The sequence below is a fragment of the Phalacrocorax carbo genome, chromosome 7, assembly GCF_963921805.1.
Source record: "Phalacrocorax carbo chromosome 7, bPhaCar2.1, whole genome shotgun sequence".
NCBI lineage: Eukaryota > Metazoa > Chordata > Aves > Suliformes > Phalacrocoracidae > Phalacrocorax > Phalacrocorax carbo.
Genome location: NC_087519.1, coordinates 38308651 through 38332521, shown reverse-complemented (window position 1 = coordinate 38332521; position 23871 = coordinate 38308651). Strand labels below are relative to the sequence as shown.

The following is a 23871-nucleotide window of genomic DNA, read 5'->3' as shown; positions in this document are numbered from 1 at the left end:
GCAAGAGTGTTGTAGGTAGAGCTGGTTAAAATATTCTTCCCTGAGAGGTACCAGCATGTCTCCATCACCACTCTCAAGAGAAATGCATGTCAGACCAAGCACGTGGCTTGTAGCTAGATGAAGTTATCTGGGATGAATCCCACCACAGGCATCAGACCTTTTTAATAGAAATCCAGTTGTCTCCAATTCAGACAAAAAATGTTCTCCCTTAAAGAAGTAGCAATAAAAACCAAAACACCCCCCCCGCCCAATTCCCTGTGTGTAAACATCAACAAATACTAAGTTGTTTAATACATTTTGCAAAAGTAAAACCAGAATAAATGCTTTGCCTCCAACACATAAGGAACATATTATTACCACATTGTCTTCGGTGATTATTCAAGCAATGCATTTAAATGTTCGGGGAGAAGAATGTTTGCTAAAATATCGTTATGTAACACGGGAAAAATGACTAATTCTGCCCTTGATCTTTTCATATTTTGCTCCAAGTAAGAGTCACTAGATCTTATTCTCTGGCCAAAGCAGCAGCACGGCCAAATTCTGACCCGATTCCCCCAGTGGCTTTTACAGTGGGCTGATCCTATCCCTTGCAGCTGAGTTACTCCAGACATACTGAGCATAACTGGCTTCTGAATCAGTCCTTCAGGGCTGCACATTTCCAAAGACAGGTGGAATAAACAGCATACATTTCTCCATGCTTCCTGCTGACACAGGTCAGAGATCATTTACTTCTAGTTCCTCATGACTTGCACAGAATCTGGAGCCTTACACATAGACCAAGCAGGGCTAACTCCATTGAGCAGTCATAAGCACACTTTAGCAACTGCTGATTCATGGACTGGGTTTGCTACATCAATTCCTCCCCTTTCCTCATGGCAGAAGTTATTGAAGATCTGTCCTGTGGGTTATCCTTATTTCCAGTTCATTTGCATCAAGAGTTATATATAGACCTGTCTGATCTTACAGACATCCACTAGAAGCTGCCATTTTTCTATCCTAGTGTACAAAAAAACCCAAACCCAAACCAAAAAACAAACCCCCCCCAAAATAAAAAAATATTGGGGTTTATAAACTTTAAACAGCCTTTTTAAAGCTGTGACCCAGTCCAACCTGTACTGGAGTGAAACCTGTCCAGCACACACAGAACAAGGGTGACACTGACCCTGGAGGGGTATTCTCAGAAGTACTGTAGCTAGGGCTGGTAAAAAAAAATATCTTGTTTATCACTTCAGAAATGCCTCTGACTTCTTCTCTCAAATGGAAATTTCCATGGGAAATGTCTCATCCCAACACACTTTTGAGAAGCAGCTTTTCACTATTGGGGAGAATAGAAGAAAAATCTGTTTCAAAGCTTTTAGATTCCATCTTTCAAAACATGTGATTAAGATTTTCCTTTTTGCGAGAAAAGTGGGGTGATAACAGCAACGCCCAACCATCTTCAGCTGAAATCCATTCCTTGTGCAACTCTAAGCACATGTCCCTAAGTCACCGAAGAAGTAGCGATGGGGTTTAGCTCTCACAGGGCTGTGTTGCCTCACAGCTCAGGTATCTGCAGTTTTTAGCCTTCCTATACCTCCAAGTAGGAGAATAATGCTATGCATGATGAGGTCTTGTTTAGTGTAGAGTTAAGAGGGAGCAGAGTTATTGAAATCAAGTGTTTGGGATTTATCCAGATATTCCCACAGCCAGAATCCAGGTCCTTGGAGCCAACCTTGTAACATTCTCCCTTTTTCCTAAAGGCTTCCTCAGATTGAAGTTCAAAGGCACTCATGAAGCTCTGTCACTGTATTAACGTGTACCAGTGAGATTTACCCAACCTGCCACAGAAGCCCTAATCGTCACCCGTTGAAGACCTGCTACTGCACTTCTGTTATTTTTAATTAACAACAGTAAAAGTAAAATTACCAACTCAGTCCTCAGTGAGTCTCACTTGAATCTATGTCCTCTCAGTAACAGCTAGGTCTGATGTAAGCTAAGGGACAGAGAGGCAGAAAAGCCCCTAACTATATCAGAAAGTTTCAGAAGGCAAACAAGGATTCTTCTCTAGCAAGAGCATCAGGCCTTATTTTGCAATTAGGAAAGAGACGATAAAGGGACACACGAATTTCCTGCTGTGATGGGGCATTTGCAATAGAGTCCCTATAACTACATCTTGTTCTTAGTGGTACCAATCTACACAGTACTGGGTTATTATGTAGTGTCTTGGACCGCTTGGAGGTAACAAGCATTCACCAAAAATGGACTGCTATTAGCCACCAGCAAAAGCTGATTATAATAGTGCCAGCACTGGAATATGTTTTCCACCCATTTACAAGAGGAGTAAAATAACAGAACTGGGGGGGATCACATTTGCCAGTGTTTGGAGCGTAGTGTGCTCTACATACAATTATCGAGAGAATGACAGGAAATTGACCCATTTACTCAGAAAAGTTCCTATCATGTTCTGCACTATTTCATTTCATGCCCATTTGAGAACAAGTCATTTCTCTTCAGGGCAGAAGATAAATTGTCAGCTAGTACACACATCTCTTTTCATTGCCAGGCACAAAAATATCACAAAGAAACATTTCCCTGCCCTCTGCTTAATTTTCTTCTTCATCTTCTCTAATAAATGGTGCTAACTATAAAAGTCAACGGACTGTAAATAAACTCAATTCTATTCCTACCTTACCTTATGATTGATTTTTGGACATAATGTATTCAACCCACAAGGTCTCTTGTCTGATTCAACCGCTCTTCTCTGTACCAGAGAAAAATCGGATAACAACCTCAGTGGAATAGCTTTATGTAAAAACAGAAACATTTGGCAGCTACAGTTTTATTAATGGCACATTGTAATACATGTTACACCGCATTACAGCCCAGAGGGCAGGCTTTGTGTCAGTACCGAGAGCGTGTGTCCTGTGGTGGGAGCCTTCTGTGCAGGGCCTTTGCTGTGCATTTAGGCAGAGGTGCTGCCAGCATTGCCACTACAGAAGAAGCAGCATGAAGTGGTGCTTAGGTTATGGTAGGTATGCATGGTACAGGGCATGGGGAAGCCTTGCCATCTTCCCAGCTCTGCCCTTGGACATAACTTGTCATTTGACCCAACCACATCTCTTCTTGCTCTGGATGTGCTTGACAGAGAGGGCAAGAGCAGCAATTGGATCACCATAATAGACAGAAAATTCACACAAAAAGGAGCCAGAGACCTGAAGACAGCAAGGTCCAGGGGGAGAGGCAGCACATGCAGGTAAGACAGAAAAAGGACATCATGGAAATATCTCTGTCTACATCTACATCCTGAACTCAGGTTTCCAGAGAACTGAGCTTGCTGTCTCTGCTGCTTTCAAGCAACAATGCTCAGTCCTGCTTAATATCAAGGGCTTCAGTGAACACAGAATTAAATGGCATGCCCAACCGAAGTGCCTGCAGTCCAGGTCTGCAAGCAGAACGCAGGTGTCGCCTGTGCTGTATGGCTGGAGAACTGCTAATGTAAGGATGGAGCCTCAGGCACAGAAGAGCCAGCATTGCAGTAATTTTGTACTCCCCAGCTCCAGCCATATCCTTCAAACACCCTTCCAGTCCTCAGCTGTTTTCTTTTCCAGTTTCCTGAGGTTTAAGTTAGAGCAGCCCAGCAAACCCTGAGTTCACACAACATTTCCTGCAGCTGGCATGCTGGCTAGCACACCTCAGCTTATCATCCCAGCCCTTGCTCTGCAAGGTGTAATCTCCTCTTTTGTATGTCTGTAGCGCATACAGTGCTGAACACACTGTTAATTTGCTCTAGGACTTTGCATTCAATTTGATCACTCACCACAGTTTTTTCACCTGGATGTTAGCTTCCTTGTGCTCTTCAATCCTGGAGCATCATTGCCAGGAGTGAAATTACTAACCATTTGGAGAAGAAAATGAGATAGGGAAGGGAGCCCAGAGTCAGCATCAGCCGCAGTAGTTGCAGCACTTCAATCCTAGACTGAGAGCAGCAAAACACATGTTTTTCACAGAAACCAGTCATGGGAATTGTTATTCTGACCACAGTTTTGACTAGGATGGAGCTATGCAGAATATGAGCTTGGGAAGCGTCTTGTGAAGGAAAAAAGAGCTTTTCTTCACAAACAAGCAAAATGTTCAAGGTTCTGCTAATTCACATCCATACTTACCCCCTTCCCCCCCCCAAGAAAGTGTGCTTCCCCAGTTAGGAGAAGGGATTAACAGAGTAACAAAAGGAGGAGTTCCCAGGTCAAGAATCATGTGGAAATTATAGCCAAAGCCAAATTGTTGGGGTACGCTCTTCATCCCAGGGAAAAGCTGTTTGCTGCTGCTTAGTACAGAGCACAGCTGCCTCTGAAACCTGGAGTCTGCACATGCCTACAGGGAATGTGAAAAAGAGGGAGAAAGAAAGAAAACAGCTCTCTGCCTCTCAGTGAGAGGGTTTTGTTCCTCTCTGGCTGGCAGCACGGACCTTTGGACATGTGCAAGAGAAGAGCAGAGAGCATTACCTGCTTGGGAATAAGACTGCTGATCCCCACTGTGAGGGCAGCCAGATTTGCTCAACTCCCTAGAAGAACAGTGAAAGCATTAAGAGACACTTTTACCTTCCTGTCTTCATCAGCTGAGGAAAGAATTTCCTGTGGCTAATTACACATTTTTAGCACCAAGATAGTGATTGTCCTCTAACTGCAAACATCTGCCTCCAGCCTGGGTTAGAGCCCAGCTCTGACCACAGAACCTTGGGCACTGGCATCAGGCAGCTGCAGGATGGGATGGTGGTCCCTCACCTCCTGCCCAGTGAGTGATGCAGACACAGTTACAGGAACATGAACCTGAAGTGGGATCCAGCACTGGAGGTGCCAGCTGCTGACTGTACAGCCTCCTGCTATGTGCCAGACCCATCCAGTCCTTCTCCCTGCTGCCCTCCTTGCCTGCTCAAAGCCCACACAGGAGGCCTTTGGGTCTGCTACCTACCAGAAGGAGCTGAGCTCTTCCCTTAAGGTTGGACTCAAAGCCCACCAATCTACATATCTGCAGCAATTTTTCCACTGATGGAATGTGGCTCTAGCTTCTATTCAGTAATTGCTGCTTACCTAAAAACCAGGCTCATTGGGTTCAGCCTTGGTCCCTTAGAACGTAACCAATCTCTTCCTAACATTGAGTAAAAGACAGAGCCCTTCAGGTGCATGACCTACTCCCTCTCCTTGCTTGGTTTTTTTTTTTATAAATGTTGAAGTATGATTTAAACCTTGACTGCTGCCACAGCCCTGAAGTCACATTGATTCCCATACAAGGGTGAGAGCAGGGATGTGACCCATCCACCATCTGCACAGGAGCAAACTCCCGTGCACATGAGGAAATTTGCTTCCCAACTCCCTGTCTCACTTCATACATCAATGCTCACCTTCTCTCAACACACACACAAAAAAGAAACAAATATCTTCCTCTGCCAACATATACATGCATACAGATGCACAAATATTTTGCAAAAATTGAAAAATCTGTAAATGGAGGCGTTAGTGCCAGATTTTAAAAATTATTAAACATTATGTACAAAGAAAACATAATGAGCTCCTATGGGATGTAGAAAAAATTACCCATGAATGAGGGGAAAATGGATAACCACTCCTGGGTTTGCCACTGGTGAATTATTTAATAATCACTCCCCAGCAGATGGAATATATTTATCCACCCCATTGGAGCACACTTTGCAATTTATTTACACTGCTTTAAAATACGATTATTTATTTAAAAAATAAACAAGGTATTCACAAGGGAAAAGGGAAGTAAACAAGATAAAGGGGTGGGGGGAAGCATCTTTTCACCTCTTCAGTTAATTCTAGGGAATTTCCACTAAAATTCATGGGAAACCTCCTTACTTATCTTTGACTTAAAAAACTAGAAATTGAACTTGCTGTTAATGCTGTTAATGTCTAGACTCCTCACACAATCAAGAGGGTCACTTTATAAGATGGAGGTCTATGCCTCTTACACTTCCATTAACCACATTGTCTCAGGTATCAGAAGTCTAATTCAGTTCCCAGTAACATCAAAGAAAACATTCAAATAGGGATCAGTGGGAGCAGGCCCATACCCTAGACTAATTGGATTTACAGGATCAGGTCCCTTGTCTAATCTAGAGTGACTCTATACCTGTGGCCCACCAAACAGCACTAAGCCTTACCATTTAATTAGGTACCTATTCTAAAATGCAAAGGGTGCCATTTAGCAAAAACTGAAAATGCAAAAGGTGCCATTTAGTACCGTATGAGTGCATAAGCATACTGCCTGCTCCCAAACTTAAAATACCAATTGTGAGCAAAAGGCTGTGCCCACACAAAGTGTGCTATTGATAACTACAGAGTTATTTGGACAGACCTGAGGGAGAGTCCGCTAGAGGAAGGCATACCTTCCCCAGGCAAATGCCAAGTCATTTCAAACTGAATTCAGGCTTCCAGATTCTTCCTGTGCAAGTCTGTAGATGTACAGGTACATATTGGCTATGGAAAGGTGCACGGGAACTTTACTACCCGGTTGGGCACAGAAGCTTTTAGGAGCCAGAAGTCATCTGGGAGAGGAGAGGTCAAGAGACAGACCCCACAGCGAAACACAAGTTTTCATACTTTACCCATACAAAACAAAAGACAATTCCCAGCCCAAATCCACTGTCCCCTCACCAAACAAAAGACTAGTTGCTGTTGGTGAAACTTCTTCAAAGGTAGTTTTTCAGTAATCCATTGTGATTTTCTTTAATACCAGTAAAGGTTATTTATAGATCTCAAATGTGGGAAAGTCCCAGGCAAAACCACCATCAACAGCTATTGCCGAGGCGACACTTCCAAAGGTGACTAAAGAATAAGATTACTTAGTAGCAAGAGTTTAAGTCTCATTGTCAAGAGTGGGTTAGCAGACCAAAAAGCAGCAACTTCCTCTGTCGTTTACGTGTTTGAAAATGTTTCTCCAGGTCTCAAAGAAAATTTCTTTCTCATACCTTGTTTCCCCTCCCTGGACCAAGAAATTCAAAGTGGATCAAAGTACATATTTTACAAAAGGTATCACCTTAAAAAGTAGAGATGTGATAAACTGAAATCCAACTGCAGGCATGAATGTCAATACTTTACCAGCTAGCTAGTTCAGTAAAAGAGCTACTCAATAAATAAACTGGTATACTGAATGCTGTATATATTTAAAGTTAAAATGAGCTACTAGAATACTGCTACTTAAACAGTTCAGACTGAGGAGAGCAAATTTATGTGTCCTTGCTAGGAAAGGGCTCAAACATAAGCAAGTCCTCCTGAGACCTGGGAATGCTGCATTTTTCAAGAAAGCCAAACTGACCTCTGAAATCTCAACATCCTGGAAGAGTAAAAGCAAGCTCACTGCATATTATTTCTGGAAAGACAAATATCAGATTTTAAAATTTGCTTCTACCACAGCAATCTAACACATGATTACAGACACAAGTACAGATGTGCACTTCTCTGCTGGGATGCAGATGTTGCAGGCAACGGAGCAAAATGCTCCCCTGCCCCCTCCTGAGAATGCAAAATGGAAGTGTCAGATGCCTCGTGGAGTTATGCACTCATTTATTTTAAAGACAGAAAGGATTAAATACATCTACATAAAGGAAAGAAAAAGTGTTTAAACAACAATAAAACGAGATTTAGTGGTATTAATAAAGAACTCCCTTAAACCAGCACGTCACCATTAAAGTAATTAATAGGGCATGCAAGACACTTCAGCGGAAAGTGAGCAGTGCTCACATTAGAGGGTTTTAAGTTTTCACATGACCTCAAGACAGAATACAGCATTCCTCTGCAAAAGTACCCTCTAAAACAGAGATGGTGGCATTCAAGTCTATAAAAAAGTGATTTTAAAATTTAACTGATATGGTCTAAGTCTAAAATGCAAAGGTTAAGGGAATATTAGAAGGGCAATAATTCTATCTGATTAAACTTTTATCCAAAGTGACAATAAAATGTTCAGAATGAATTAAGGATTTTATTAACAGATGCAGAAGCTCTATAAAAGAGCTTGAAATCTAAGTAGCAGAGAGGAGTGGTTTTATGGTTTTTCCCCCCCCCCTCTTTTTTCCTGGATGGAGGTGATATTACTATAAAACTTTAATCTTCTTGACATGCCTCAGTGAAAGTAAAACTGTCAGAGGTAACAGAGCACATCAGGACTGCTTTCTCTTCCCTATGTTGCAAGGGCCTTTTTCCAGTATATAAGTAGGAATATGTACATTCTATGTCTGGCATTGATACTATAAGTGACGACACATGTAGACAGGTTATGTGCTGGTGATTCACCTGGACTTCTGCTGGTTGCAGTAGTCCCAAGGTGGTAAGTACAGGCAAGTTATATGTACCATTCCAAATGAGTACTGAGCAAGAATTGGTGCTGCGCCACCAGGGACTCTTCGGAACATTTCAGCCTTTCCAAAATGGAATTAACTATTTCAGGGCTGTTTCAGATATTTTCGTTGTTTATTAGTACCTTTGTGTACTACAAGGATCACACCAATTTCTGGGCTCTTGGAGAAATGCATTTCACTACATGTGATTAAGTTTAAGCAAGATATAAATCTATGGGACAGGATAAAATACAAGGCTTGTGAAAATGATTACCAAAAACAGGGCATATATTACTCAGAGCAGAGCTCAGCCCCATTAGGGCACTTCAGGCTCAGTAGCATTTGCCAGCCATGACTTAGGCCATCACTACTTTTTCCTTCTGCTTTGCTGCTGCTAAATTCTGGCAACTTGGTTGTCTTGGTGATGGCTACAGTGTCTGTGGCAGATGCACTGGAAGACATCTTGCAAAGTGGTTTGGCTTTTCCAGGAACTCTTGAGCCTTTTGCATATTGGCAATAGTGCTGTGGTGGTCACCTGTGCCATAGCGGCTACTCCACCACCCTTGGGACCCACCAATGCCAGCAGCGGGAACAACCTGGCCCCCAGCCTGCCCCTGTCCCACGCTGCATTCTCCATGCAAGGACCCAGGGCTCAACCTCTCAGGCTCTCTGCAAAGCCCCACCATGTGCTACAGCTGCCCCTACTCACTACTGAGGAACAAGCCCAGAAGGCAGCTTCAGGGATGTCCATACCCTTCTTTTGCCCTACACCACCCACAAGAAAAGCATAGCTCCTAATAGGAGCAACCAACTGCAAATTGCCAGGGAGACTAGGATGTCAAACAAATACTTTTCTTTTCACAACAGAACATAAATATTTGGCAGCACATTTAATTTAAAAAGTCTAAAAGTTACTCAAATAGAGTGGAGAATGTTGCTATGATGTTCATTTGCTTCCTAAAATATGACCAGTCACAGATGGCTTGCTGTAGGAAATATTAAATAAATTTTTAAAAGTGTTGTCTGGCTTTAACACAGATTGCATTTACATAGATACCTCTGTTGGTGGAACGCCAAGATGGTACATTGGTTCAAACATGTCCTTAAACAAAAATCTACATTGTCAGGAGCTAATGGAATATTCATACTTAAAATCTCAATCCCTGATAACATCTTAAAGTTAATTTACATTTCAGCACTTCCCCACCCCCTCTTGCTATATTTCCCTTCAGAAGCAAGCGGAAATATCTGGGTTTGGTCAGTAGCAACTATTAGGTTTTGGCACCATAACCATTATTTGTTTAGATTTTCAGAGTAGTTCAAAAAAGTATCTACATAAAGAGCATTAGGTAACATGAGAATCTGAAAATAACAGAAGGCCACTTCGCGTTAAAGAGTCAAACAGCAAGGATCTAAGTACAATGAGCTGCAGCATTAAACTATCACATGTTAGCAGATTAACTTCAACAAGACAATAAAAATCAAAACAATACAAAGATCTTTTCCAATCCCCAGTGTCCGCAGGAGCACATTCCCATGGTGCCTGAAGAAGCCTATCAAATCCCTGCTTTATACCTGAAACCAAAGATGTTTCAAGGGTTCTCTGTTTGGTTTTCTTCTCCCACGAAGCTCCATTTTTGACAACAGCAAAAGCCTTTGGAAACATGGGCACGTAGCATAAAGATTGCCACCAGTTTCCAATTCCCTGTATTTACTGTATTGCCTCAGAGAGCTGGGCAGTAACTCTGCTTGGAGGGTTACAGTATCAGGTTGCTGTGAGAAATCCATGTGGTGCTTCTACATGAAATGTTCGTCAGGAAACAGCAGCCAGGGAAAAGCAGGGATAACGCTGTGTGGATCTCATCACTCATTTTAAACCATCTAGATGCCCCACCAGCTCCACACTCGCTGATGTGCATGGTGCCATTGCTGCCTCAACTCATACAGATGGTCCTCACAGGGCCGGGTGCAGACACCAGGCCTGCAGGTCTCGCTGGCCAAATTAACCAACATGCTCTCTGTTCCTGTGAAAGCTGCTACCTACCAGTGCACAATAATTTTTTTGTCCCCATCAAACGCTACAGCACCGGAGTTGAGCTATAATCTGGTCTTTCTTCTCCCCAAAATACCCAGTGGATGATTTACCTCTACCGTCAATATTGTACTTGGCCCACAGCTGTATAATCAATGCAGCTGAGAAAAACCCAACATACCTGCAATTTGCTTTGACCCTCCATGAGCATCAAACACTCACCATACTCTTAGAATCAATAAACTTTTTCTCCCGTCATTATTCATGCTTGTTTCGCTTTCCCTAAACTGACATGATTTTGTTTTTTTCTAACCAGAAATCTACCAAGCCCACTGGGGTTTTTGTGTGTATGCGTGTGCTATGGCAAGTTGAACAGTTTCCACTACTGCAAACAAACATTGCACGCAGGCAAGCTGATGTCCTAGAGTGAAGAAACAGAGGCAGGACGCTAGAGGGAGGATTAACTCACAGACTGAGCTTTTGCCAGAGCAAATTCCTTGGAGTGTGGCTTCACCAAGGAGACGGCTGAAGTGGCACGCTGCAAAAGCCTGCTCACCTCCCTGGCACTCAGGCTTGCAAATCACTGTCTGGGCCAAAGTTAAGAGGGCATCTGGAATCAGAGAGCGAGAGAGACAAGACTTTCTGTTTTCTGCAAGGCTGTTAAGGGGAAATCATACCTACTAAATCCAAACACCCCCCTTCCAGGACAGATTCAGCTGTTACTGGCAGGTATCACAGCCTGGCTGCTGCTTTACCAGCAGATCTGCTAACATAGCATCAACAGTGCAAAATAATCAAAAGGGGTTGCTAAAAATATTAACCCTGTATTTACTTCAATGAGTTCTGATTTTTTTTTAATCTCTGGACACTGTGCGGCTCTTTGACATCACTGCGTTAAGAAGGACAGAGCAAACTCAATAATACATGGATCTGGTGGAAATGCACACCTAAATTATGGGCCCTGTTTCAAATAAATCACAGCCTTTCCAAAATAATTGTCTTCAGCTGTTTGATTTGACAAATAACTATGCGGGACTACAAGCAAGCGGCAGGACTTCATGGAAGGGAACACTGTTGTGGTACCTCCTACTCTCCTGGGTTTTCCAGGAGCCCTCACTCAGCTGTCAGCTGCTTGTTCATTCATATTCATGCCCAGTCCCTGAACAGCAGTGGTTTGAGGAGGAGAAGAAAAGACAGGTAGCTCCTTCACTTGAAGATCTTTGCAGGCTGAACTGCAACTAACCACAACACTGGGATATGGAAAACCTGAGCTGTACATTGCAGACCACATTAGTGGTCCTGGACAGGTCACTCAAGCTCAGAACTGGAAGAAGCAGGGCTAGAAAAGACTCCTGCCTAGAGAACGCTTGACTAGATCTTAACTGTTTTTACAGATGTTTGCCCCACCTATCCCTGAAGGCTTCTAGCAAGGGAGATCCATGACCTAAACAAACTGCATTTAATCTTCTCAGGGTCAGTTCTTTACCTGCAATATGGAGGCAGTACCACTGCCTTCCCCCTGCACTTGCTGTTCTTTACCAGGAGGGTTTTTTTGAGGCAGAGACTATCGCCTGTCATTCACTGACACACCAGAATGACAGTTTATGGCAGCGGGACCTCTAGACACTACTCAGGTTGCAAAGGGTGAAAGCAGTGAATATTTTGCTGAGAAGGTGGTGAAGTACAATTGAAAGAAAAACAGAGATGAATGCTACAAACACTAGACATGGCTTGCCATCTAATACACATCTACACTTGACTGCAGATGAGGAAGATTTTCCCACTACTACAAAGGTGCTGGTGCATAAGACTTCATTCTTTCTTTAAAAGCTGTTTCTGCTAGCTTTCAAAGGCAGACAAGAGCTGGGCTACCTTCTGAAGAGAAATCTCAACACACAGCTTGAAGTCATTGCTAAATGACTTCACATTCCCCTTGACTGTAGTATGATCCATAAGCAGATGTATAGCCAGGAGCCATAAAATCCCACTGGTCCTGCAGAAAGGGAGACTATTGTCTTCCTAAAAATATACAGTTGGTTAGTGGAATTCACCCTGTGAGGTGAGAAATTCACTGAATGGCAGCAGCTGGTCCTTCACAATTTCATCTTATTTCAGTTGTACTAAGAACTCCCTCCACAAAGTTTCCCATGGTATAGTTTTTTCTAGGTTGTATATGTGAAATCTATGCTTAGTTCATATAAGCAAATACGAAAAATTCCTCTAACTATAAAAGCATAAGGCAGAGACAAGAAGACAGTTCCAGTTGTTATGGCTGCCAACACATACGGGAGGAAAGATCTGGATTCTAGCAAGCCATCACAAGAGTTTCAAGCAAGCTCAGGTGTGGAGGAAGAGTCTTACCTAGTAAGGACACATTCTTGAAGATGGACCATGGTGAGGTGTGGGAAATGATCCATCCACCCCTAGCAAAACTTTGAGTTACCAAGACATCACTGAACTGGTTAATCAGCACTTCATGTCCAATCTTCCAACACAGATGTATTAAGATGCTGTTGAGCACTATGGTGACTTTTCAAAAAATATCCCCCTGATAACCTTGTAAGTTCAACAAGGACAAGTGTACTGTCTTGCACCTGGGAAAACATAATCCAGGAGTGCAGCACAGACTGGGATCCACCTGGCTGGAGAGCAGCTCTGTTGAAAGGGACCTGGGGGTCCTGGTGGACAGAAAGCTCAACATGAGCGAACAGTGTGCTGCTGCGGCCAAGAAGGCCAACAGGATGCTGGGTTACACCAAAAAGGGCATCACCAGCAGAGATAAAGAAGTCATCATCCCACTCTACTCAGCGCTTGTCAGGCCACACCTGGAGCACTGTGTACAGTTCTGGTCCCCGCTATACAAAAAGGATGTGGACAGGCTGGAAGGGGTGCAGAGAAGGGCCACCAAGATGATCAGAGGACTGGGAAGCTGCCATATGAGGACAGGCTGGGAGAACTGGGTTTGTTCAGCCTTGAGAAAAGCAGGCTCAGAGGGGATCTCACCACCATGTACCAGTACTTAAGGGGTAGCTACAAAGGAGATGGAGACTCCCTTTTTACAAGGAGTCCCATGGAGAGGACAAGGGGGAATGGACACAAGTTGCTCTTGGGGAGATTCCGATTGGACACAAGAGGGAAATTTTTCAGAGTGAGGACAGTCAATCATTGGAATAATCTCCCCAGGGAAGTGGTTGACTCGGCCACGTTGGACACCTTCAAGAGTCATCTGGACAGGGTGCTGGGCCACCTTGTCTAGACTGCTCTTCCTAGAAAGGTTGGACTAGATGATCCCTGAGGTCCCTTCCAACCTGGGATTCTGTGTGTAACACTGCTATCATTGGTAGCATCAAGTGGCTTTACCTCCACAATCCATAGCTGGTCTTCCTCTAAAGCAACACTCCGCTCAGCTTTCTGGAAAAATAATTATAAAACACCAAGGTGTGGCCTGATCCTCTCACTACCTACTTCAACATCGATCAGCTGCATTTGCAACAGTCAACACGTGAAGGCAAACAGCAACTGTAGGTTAAAAATAGGGTGCACTACACCTTCAATCCCATCAAGATATTTGGACCAGTTAGCCGAGTACATCCTGCTGCACTGACAAAAGAATAATTTAATCCTTTATGCCACCCTCAGCAGACCTCAGTGTGTGGTCTCACTTAGAGAATCCTCCACCAAGGTGAGCCCAGTGCAATTCTTGGCAGGGCTGATGCTCTCATGTCTTCTAAGAGCACTAGGAATTTTTCCTGTTACAGCCTTCGTTTATTGACTTCTTGTCCTGTCCTTGTTGGACAGTGAGATGAATTGGCCCTGTCCTCTTTGACATAAGCATCTGAGTCTCCACAGAAGAGTTCCTATATAGCATACCTCATCATCTCATGGTATTTTCTCTCCTTTCATCATAATTCCAGTTTAGAAAGAAGGTTATCGGCCCCTGCCCCCCCAGCAAAGGAACCTTATCCTCCTGTCTAGTGACAGTAAAGGCATGACCCATACCCTATAACAGCTGGTATGCTACTGAAAAAACATGATGCAGGCTTCAAGACAGTCAGCTAAGTCCAGCATCCAGCCCAGTTTTGACAGAAGCTGCTTCATTGACATATTCTCTCACACATGGACATTTTTGTTCCTCCTAGACTTGGACTCCTGGAAGCTCTAGGTGCAGCTTAGGCAATAGCACCCCATCCTCCTCTGTTTTATGCCCTGATTACACAAGAACATTTACGACTCAAAGTTGTAGCGCTGAGCTTATGGCTACTTCTCCTCCCCTGGCTTCCATCTGTACCTTTTATATCAACTGTTGCTGTGCGGTATTAATATAAAGGGCTGTTACACTCTTAAGGGATTTATTAATTTTTCAGTTTTACAAATTATTTTCAGTTTACCAGGAATGACAGTCTTCCCTTGCCATGATCCCCCCCGCCAAGAAATTACCAATTGGGCCTAGACTAGCAAAATTATCAAAGCTAATATTCAATAGGATTAAAACATGCCCATAAGCAAACCAAAACCCTGGACCTGTTTTGTCTGCTATGCCCATGGACCTCTTCTGTTGTGGGTAAGAAATATCCAGGACAGGAGCCCGCTGCCGCCTGGTGCAGCCAAGCTGTATGTCTCTGCTACTGCAGCAAAGACTTAATGCTTTTAGATCCATGGGTCACAGGTTCAGCTCGCTGCTGCTGATGACTCATACAGGAGCACAGAACTAAATCTAGCAACACCAGCTTTTTCTAGGAGAGGACTGAAGAGCAGCATTGATCTCAAATATTTCGAGGGCAGAAAAATTCCACCACGTAAAGAGTGCGTGACTTCTCTTTAGTTTGTTTTATATTTTTGTTCCAGTTGTCATTTTGAATTCAAACTCTTTGGAAAGCAGGCATAATAGTCTTAATGATCCCATTGAGCAGTTTAAATTCAAATTGTGGAGCACTCGCAATACCATGCTGGCAGCACTTTCCATAAATTACTCTCAAATTCAATACGTTGCTTGACAAAAACAAGAATAAAGGGCTTTTTACTTTAAAAAGAAGAAAACTTGTATCCTAAAAAAAATATATTTAAATTATAGTTTCTCTTTTCTGGTCCAATTTAAATTGTTACATGGTTGCTAAATTAGTGCTGTAATCTCTGCTTACAAATTGCAGAATTATTTTTAAAATTAGATGTAATTTTACTGCAGGGATCAACCTTACACTTTAAACTGTGTGTGCTGGAGGTAGCTGCTCTTGCACAGCTTTCAAACAACCACGCTCACTAGTGGACACAGGGTGAGGTTTACAATACCAGTCACACTGAAGCTGACAGCAGTTTTACCAGATATTTCAATGAGCACAAATTGAGTTAACACCAACGTTTCAGAATGGTTAGCAAATTTAAGCTTTCCCAGGATACTCCGTGGCACCAGTGGCTATAGTCATACTGTTACCTAAAACATCAGCATTTCTCTTGTATTCTGGTCTGAACTATCTTCTCCTACTACACTACAGTCCCTGATAGGCCAGGAAGTTAGAAGCTAGTAAGAAAGAGAAACCCCTAAGATATGGGGCTTTTTTCCTCACAAAACAAATAATTGATGAAAGAAAAGTGGAGCAGTATGATTCTGAATTTAAAGCTGGGGAAGAGCAGTGATCAGGCCATGACTTCCACACACAATTCTTCCCCTTCAAGTACTTCCACAGCTTTAGTACTATGGAAAGATGATCCTCACCCTGCAAAATCCTTGTAAGTGATCTTTGGGGTAGGGTTTAAGGTCATGTCCCCAATATCTCACAGCACACAGCAGAAACAGGAAACCTCGATCCCTGGTCTCCACAGGGCACTGCAGAGCATACCCACCATCTTCCCCCACTCTAGCTAGACAGACAGACATGAGACAGTTTTGTTCCTCTCCTTCAATTGCTCATCATTTCTAGCCTACCACTTCTCTGAACTCCCTTTCATCTGACCCTAGCTATTTCTGCTTTGCCAGGTTAGTTATTCCTGCTTTCTCACCCCCTTCCCCACCACACCATGGCCCTTTCCTCAGGGCCCAGTGGTGGGTCACATTGACTTGGACATGACAGAAGAAACCCTCAGATGCCAGGAGCATCTGAAAGATCTCGCTGCTTTCTGTGCTAACTGCAGGTGCTCAGCACCTCTCAGACTCAAACAGTTTATCTCCAACTGCCAACCACCAGACTGCCAGGAAAGGGGATAAAGAATGGGGGAATATTTCCACATTCTGGAGAAAGTCATCAGGACATCAAAGAACATCCCATTCACAAAACAGCGGCATCACTCTTGCCAGGCCGGTGTGTCTGGTTAACCTTGTGTTCAGGCCCTATGATAATACAGTATCTGGAAAGCAGACAGCTGGCACTACTCTAACATCTTGCTCTTCAATCTTTTATAACAACGGTTCCACTGATATTACTCTTAACCTTTTCTCTGCACTGAGTCCAGCACTAAAATCTCTTCAGCTACTTAGAGGAAGCAAACCAAATATTTTTTTGTCAGTAATTTACCTGTAAGGGAGGGGAAAAAGTATGCTGTGTCTGAAGTATGTTATCAGTATTCATCACATGTACAGCAGTATGCTGGTTACACTGGAAACCCTACCATGATATTTCAGATGTTACTTGACTGTCGTAATGACTAGGAGACATCTGTCTCCTATTAACACTTTATTTTTTACAGTTGCTTTTATTTCAGCAGAAGTGTCTTAATGGAGAAGACTGGTACTCTTTTAGAAATAACATCAATAATGAAAGAATCCTTGGATGCAGAGCAAAACCAGCAAACACATTAGCAACAGAACTCACTGCATTCATAAGATGTAACAGGAAATGATAGTGACTGGCTCTGCGTGGGGGGATTTTTGTGTGAAAGAAATTAACTGTGGTACTCAAATTCCCATCAGGAAAAATACTTTATTTTTAAACAGGTGATTGATCTCCTTAGATGTTAATTCAGACTTTTGGGGAATTTCATCTTAACTGGGTCACTGATAAATAAAACCAGAAACAAAAACAAAAAACCAACTCTTCTGCAGGCTATTCAGCCTTGGTATTGACTAACCAGTAATTAAATACAGCTCTTTGCAGTAATCTTAATTATGGCTTCAGTCCACCACAACTCAGAAGAGTCATATAATAAACTGAGAAGATTAGCCAATTCTAACTGTTGAAAAACATATATTCTCATTTTTGCACATAATTTTTGTGCGCATAAAGCTACAAGTCACACAAGGGAATTAGTTAAAAAATGAAAGAATTAATGGATTTATATATCAGGATCAGGCAAATACTATAGTTCATTTTCTTTATATAAATGAAACAGCTTGGCCTAATGGTTTGCATAATGGCAAGTTTTGGACTTCAGGAAAAGGAGATGTGTGCTAGAAATCAGTGTGAATTAGGTAGACGAGTAAACAGGCTTCATTGAATTACTCAGATTTATTCCAGCTGAGAGTCCTGTTTTCTCAGCTGGCCACAGCCGTGGATTAGCTGTGCAATCTTGGGCTACTCACACAGGCTCCACCTTCCATGGGAAGTCAGGTCCACAGGAATCTGAGTCTGGGTTCTTCAGTCCCATTGATTTTCTACATAACTAGGGGTCCAAGTTATTTTCTTGTAATGGGACTTGGGGAAGCTCAAAAAAAATCAGAGGCCAAAATTCAGCAAAACCCTTAAGCACAGGCTAGATTTTAAGCAGGTCGTTAGCTCTCATTGACTTCAGTATGACCGCATCACACATCTCAAGGCAAAAGCACTCAGATTGTGCCTCAGCAACTTAAGGGCCCCAATCCATTTGCAAGGAAAACTTGCAAACCTAGCTCAGGCCCTCAGTGTACTTAGGCACTCATCATCCTACTGAAGCCAATACAGACCTCATTTCACCGAGCCATACACTCTACAACACAAACTCCTCAGGCATAAAGCCAATACCAGGGAAGGTGCCTAGATCCCTCGTAGATCTGGCTTTCAGCACAGCGGCACCCTGACCTTTCTGGTGGGTATTGAGACTTAGGCTCCCAACACTTGTTTCTTCCACATTTAAGAATTTAATGTGTGCTTAGGTGTTTGGGTTTTTTTTTTTTTTTTTGCTGCATCAGATTGCTAGATTCCTGCTTTCCATTTCCCTTTCACAGTACCAGCTGTCCAGCTACACATATGTAACCCTAACAGCATCGCCATCCTTTCCCCTGCATGTGCAGCAGCAGATGGATCCAGATGTGTTTTGGGTTAAGTCCATAACCAGGTTTTTGTGGACTGCATGGATAAACATTTAAAGGCCCCTTCTGGTTGTATAAGAGAAAGCTATTAACGTTTACTTTTTCCTCTGTACTCAGAACTGCAAAGCCATATCACAGAACACACAATCGCAGATGCAACCAGGCAATTATTGTTCCTTTATCCCTTAAATAGATATAAGATAAATTTGAAAGAAAATGAAGAACAGAATCCTTCTCCCTTTCCTTTTTTATCCTTTTATCTCTTAGTGTAGGAAGTTTACTGAACCCTTGCCAACAATTCACTCAGGCTAATGAAGTGTATAAGTAATGGGATTAAATAATCTTAAACCATTACTACAGTGGCTAATGCAGATGTTTTCCCAAACTAAAGCAGATGAGTGGTGAAGAATGCGTGCTTGATTTAAAAAAAGAGGAAAAGAAAGTATCAATTTGCAAGCAGATGAAGTCAATTCCAGCCCGAAGTCAATGAAATGTTTAATTCCAGTTACACAAAGTTGCTCCAATCATATTACGAAGGCACCTTCCTAAAGTCTGCAGTGCTTTGCACATGGTCAAACATGCCACAAAATTAACCTTAAATTTTTTATGGTGCAATCATTTTAGTGCAAACAAAAGTGGAAATGGTTTAAAAGGTACATATTCCACCAAAAGATCATCTAGTTTTTAAAAGACAATTAACAAAGCCCATATATCTCTGCCATTGTAAATAAGGTAGAATCCTCCCTTTTTATATGCAATATTTCAGCAATAATCCCACTGCAAAGGCTGTAGAGAAAAAGAAGGAATAATAGAATATTGGTGTCATTGTCAGAAATACATATTACTGCTTTAATTATTATTGGAATGCCAGAAATGTCAGAAAAGCATCAATTTTTACCTTCAGAAGCACAAATCCAATTCTGGAAAGATCTCAGGTCCAGTGTTTATAAGAACAACTCTGAACTGGAGGTTTGGACAAAGACCTATCAACGCTTTAAGAATGTTTTGGTACTTTTCTTATTTTACATTACAAGGATTATCCCTATATGCTGTATACTAAGGTCACACCAAGGTAAGGCCTCAGGCACATTATGTGATGTTTCTTTAACTTGCAACTGATTCTAACTAGCTCCTTCGGGAGGGAGCCTCTTAAAAGGTACAGCTCCTCAGAGCAACTGTTAATTGTTTGCTTGAAGAGCTCGTTGGAGGCATGAAATGAAATTTTAGGGTAAGGTAAGCTTCAAAAGATATCTAATCCAAAAACCTTTAGTTCAGTAGAAGGACTTCCAACAAGCAATGCAAAGGCCTTGATTTTAGAAGTTTTAGTACTATCTTACATCCCACCTCCTTAATCTTCACAGGCACCACAGTCTGTAAGCATTTTGGTAGCAGGTTTCTCAACACAGAAAGCTTCTGAGAGCAACACTGCCATTTAAAAAAAAAAAATCACTGCATAGCCTGCTCCTTATAGAGCTGAAATAATCACAAAAAGCAGCTCTTTCCCCTGCTTTGGCAGTTCTTCTGAAGACCATGGAAAAACTGGTGCCTACAGTACTGCCACTGGATTGTCAGGTTTTAACTGTAAGGCAACTGTATAACAATGAAAGAAATCCATGTTTCCAATGTCTGTGCATTAAAATCAGGCTGCAAACAAGAATGGGTACCTACAATATAGCAGGGTTCACAGTAGGCTTTCTTCTCCACTGCGTAGAAAGGCTGTCCCCTCAGCTTGCTGTTGCACATCATGCAGGTGAAGCACTCCACATGGAAGACCTGGTCCATGGCTGTGCAGCCGGTGCCTTCCCCGACAACGTTCTCCCCACAGCGGGCACAGCGGCCTGTCACAAAAGGGAAAGAACACAAGTCAAAGCAAGCTCCTGGTCTCAACTGCAGAGAAGCTGTCCCCACACACCTGTGCTGCATAGTAGGCAAAAGGGACAGGACAGCTCAGTCAACAGAGGAACAGTTTGTGCCATTGCTGGCAAATATCCAGCAACGCTGGAAGGCACTCCAGTGCTGGCCCATATGAAAACATCTAGAGAGGCTTGAAAGTGGCTCCTAAGACTGCACTGATATCAGTTCTACTACTGCTGCTAGCCAGTGATAAGGAGTCTGAGCCCCAGATGCAAACCATTCAGCTATCATCTCACCCAGCTATACAGTCATCCTCAGCTCCTCAGTTATATGCGATAAACCTGTGCCTAAAGCCTTGCCTCCACATGAAAGGATTTTGTGGTAGGATGCCTCATAAAGCTGCCTGGTGGCAGCACAATTGTTACCGTTTAAAGAGTAGTTTTTGCTTGTACAGCTTAAACCAATTCCCTCAATGGAGCCAATTATACTGGCAAGAGGATTTCACTTTTTTTGCTTTTGCCAGTATAGCAGTATCAATCCTTGTGCTTTTGCTAATGTGCTGATGCTGAGCTAGTCGATACTTTAAATAAAAAGTAGTAACTAAAGACGAGTGATTACAAAGAGTGCAGTATGATCTCTTACAAGGAAGAATTACTTTTTTTTCTCTTTGAAGATTAATATGGGTTAAGAAATTGATGGTGTCAGGATGATGGGACTAGGCTCTTTTCAGTGGTGCCCAAACGCAGGACAAGGGGCAATGGGGACAAGTTGGAGCCCAGGAAGTTCCACCTTAACATGAGAAAAAATCTTCTTTCCTGTGAGGGTGACGGAGCAGTGGAACAGGCTGCCCAGGGAGGTTGTGGAGCCTCCTTCCCTGGAGACATTCAAAACCTGTCTGGACACAGTCCTGTGCCCCCTGCTCAAGCAGGGGGGTTGGACAAGATGATCTCCAGAGGTCCCTTCCAACTCCTACCATTCTGTGATATTTTATTCTTACTGTCTTTCAAGAAATGTGTATCAGAAGCTGCTAGTAAGGACTCTAAGTAAAGACAAGCCCTAAGAGCTCTATCTGTTGCTGAAAAAGGTCCCCAATGCCACATACAAATACATAACACACAAAAAAATCTGCGTGCGCGCACACACACACACAGACACACGGATGTACAAAAGGCTTGCTGCCTTGTTCAGACTGCTGTTGAAAATGTTACGTGCCAGAGAGATTTAAAGTGAAGACAGGATTTCAGAGAAAGAGGGTTTCTTGGATCATGGGAAAGAGAGTTTCCTAGGGAAGACTATGGTGCAGAGATGACGGAAGAGGGTGGGTGGAAGGTACACCTTTACAATTTTCCTCTGCCATTCGAGTTCTAGAAAACAGAGATAGCCCATGCAGGTCTGATATCTCTCTTTTCAAACAAATACTGAAAACTAAAAGGACTTGGACATGCCTCGTCATTCCAACAGCAGGGCTTCTGTCCTTGTGCGGTGCAACATCTATGTCCCTGCACTCACGACTTCTTCCCTGCCTGTCTCAGACTCCAATAGGCTGCATCCAGGGACAAAGCATGTAAGCTACTTTTGGATCCCTCAGGATGAGGGAGGATGATATATATACACATTTGAGATATATTAGGCAAGCTTGGAAAAGAACCCAGATCATTCCAATTTGCTACAATGGCATAACCGTAGTTGGCATTATACAGGACTGCCAGTTCCTGAATCAAACAGCTCTCAGTCTGAGCGATGTGGAGAGAGAAGTCACCAGATAAATCCAGACGAGCCTGGAAACCCCCTAAAAAGGAATTAATAATGTTGGTTTTATACTTAACTTTCTTTAGCATTTGTTATTAGCATTTTGATTGACAGTGTTGTGCTTTAATCACTCCACTGTAACGCTTCTTGTGAGGACTGCTTTTTTACGAGCAGAGAAGGAATGCAGGGTTCCCAGCATGGTGGTGAGGCTACAGAGCATGGGGGAAGAATGGAAAAAACCATGAGGACTAGGAAGAAGAAAAAAGAAGTGTCCCAGTGGAGGCAACCACAGGAGCAGTACTGCTCTGGGAAGGAGGCTGAAGAAACCTACTGTATACACCACAGGAGCTGCACGTACAACAGGAGAGCACTGCTTGGTCCTGTGTGCAGACAAGACCAAGCGTGCTCCGGGGCCTTCTCCGAACTGCTCATGTAGCTGGGCTGTAATATGAAGAGATGTCTGGGGAGCAGTTAATATCTCTATATATAAAACATGAAATTGAAAGCCATTAGTGTATTACTTTACACAGTGTTTTTCCAGAGGGAATATTCCGCTGAAGAATTTATTTTCCCTGGTGTGCCATTCTGTGATCATCCGGTATTATTTTTATGAGGCATTTGGACACAGAATAATGTAGTGTCTATGCAAACACTTCTCAGCTTTCTTTGTTAACATCTGAGTAGAACATGTGGGAATCTTTTCTCCCCCTCCTCCTCTTCTCACATTCATAATTTAGCCAGCTCTTGTATACTTCAACATCTATCTTCCTGTTTGACCATGGCATCTCTCCATTTGCTAGAGAAGCTGTCTATATGTAGACCATACTTCTGGCTGTACTTCTGTGTCAGGAGGCCTAGGCCTGTTTCCTAACTCAAATATATACTCTTGTAATCTCTGGCAAACCACTTGCTGCCTTTGTACCTCCATCCTCTCTTTGAGCAAAGAGCATAAAGACATCTTCTCTGCCTCCCAAAGGTGCCCTGAGGCTACATTCCTGCACGGCTCGGGGCATTCCCCAACTACACTGCTGGTGGCCAGGTATGAACCAAAGAGCAGCACAATGGAAGTCTTGGCCAACTTCTCCTCTTCAAGTCGGTATTTCCTTAGGTTTTCCTTCCTCTTTCTCTTTTTTTTCCAGAAGATTCCCATTCAGGCAGTGACAGACTTAACCCATTTATGAGAAGTCCAGCTTCTGCTATTATGTACGCAGTCAGAAATGCTTCTGTAAACTCTCACATAGGAAAGCTTAAAGAAAGCTTCCTTTTTAGTAAGTTTATATGCAAATTGTAACACTGTAGCCTGGAGCAAACCATGTTTTCCATGAGACATGGCCACTCCAGTGAGAATCAAAACACAAGCTCTGTGCCTAGCACCACCCCTAAATGACTCACGTGCCCGAAGGGTATAAGCAAGGAAGCCAAAATATTCAATTTTGGGGCTGGATCCACGTAAAGGCACGTGAGCAAATACATGACTGATCTGGCTTGCAGTGATGTAGCCGTTAGAGGCTGCACCTTCTGCAGACTTGGGTGCAATCTGGGAGCTCACGGCTCGTGTAAAACCAGGTCTCTTCCCCTGTCTCCTGTGCCTCACTCAAATTTGGTTGAAATTGGCTCTTAGTTTCAAGGGTTATTGGTGTGGGAGGAACTGACAAACAGACGGGCACATGCACCCAGGCAGTATGATTGCAC

General features: G+C 42.9%; 1 protein-coding gene across 6 annotated transcripts in view; it reads right to left on the bottom strand.

Moving 5' to 3' along the window:
* Positions 1–23871, bottom strand: part of LPP (LIM domain containing preferred translocation partner in lipoma) — a 356036-nt gene that overhangs the window by 40073 nt on the left and 292092 nt on the right. For all 6 annotated transcript variants that reach the window (XM_064457579.1, XM_064457578.1, XM_064457583.1 and 3 more), the window contains one exon: positions 20245–20414. In XM_064457579.1, coding sequence (XP_064313649.1) covers positions 20245–20414 — 170 coding nt within the window. The remainder of the gene's footprint in view (positions 1–20244; positions 20415–23871) is intronic.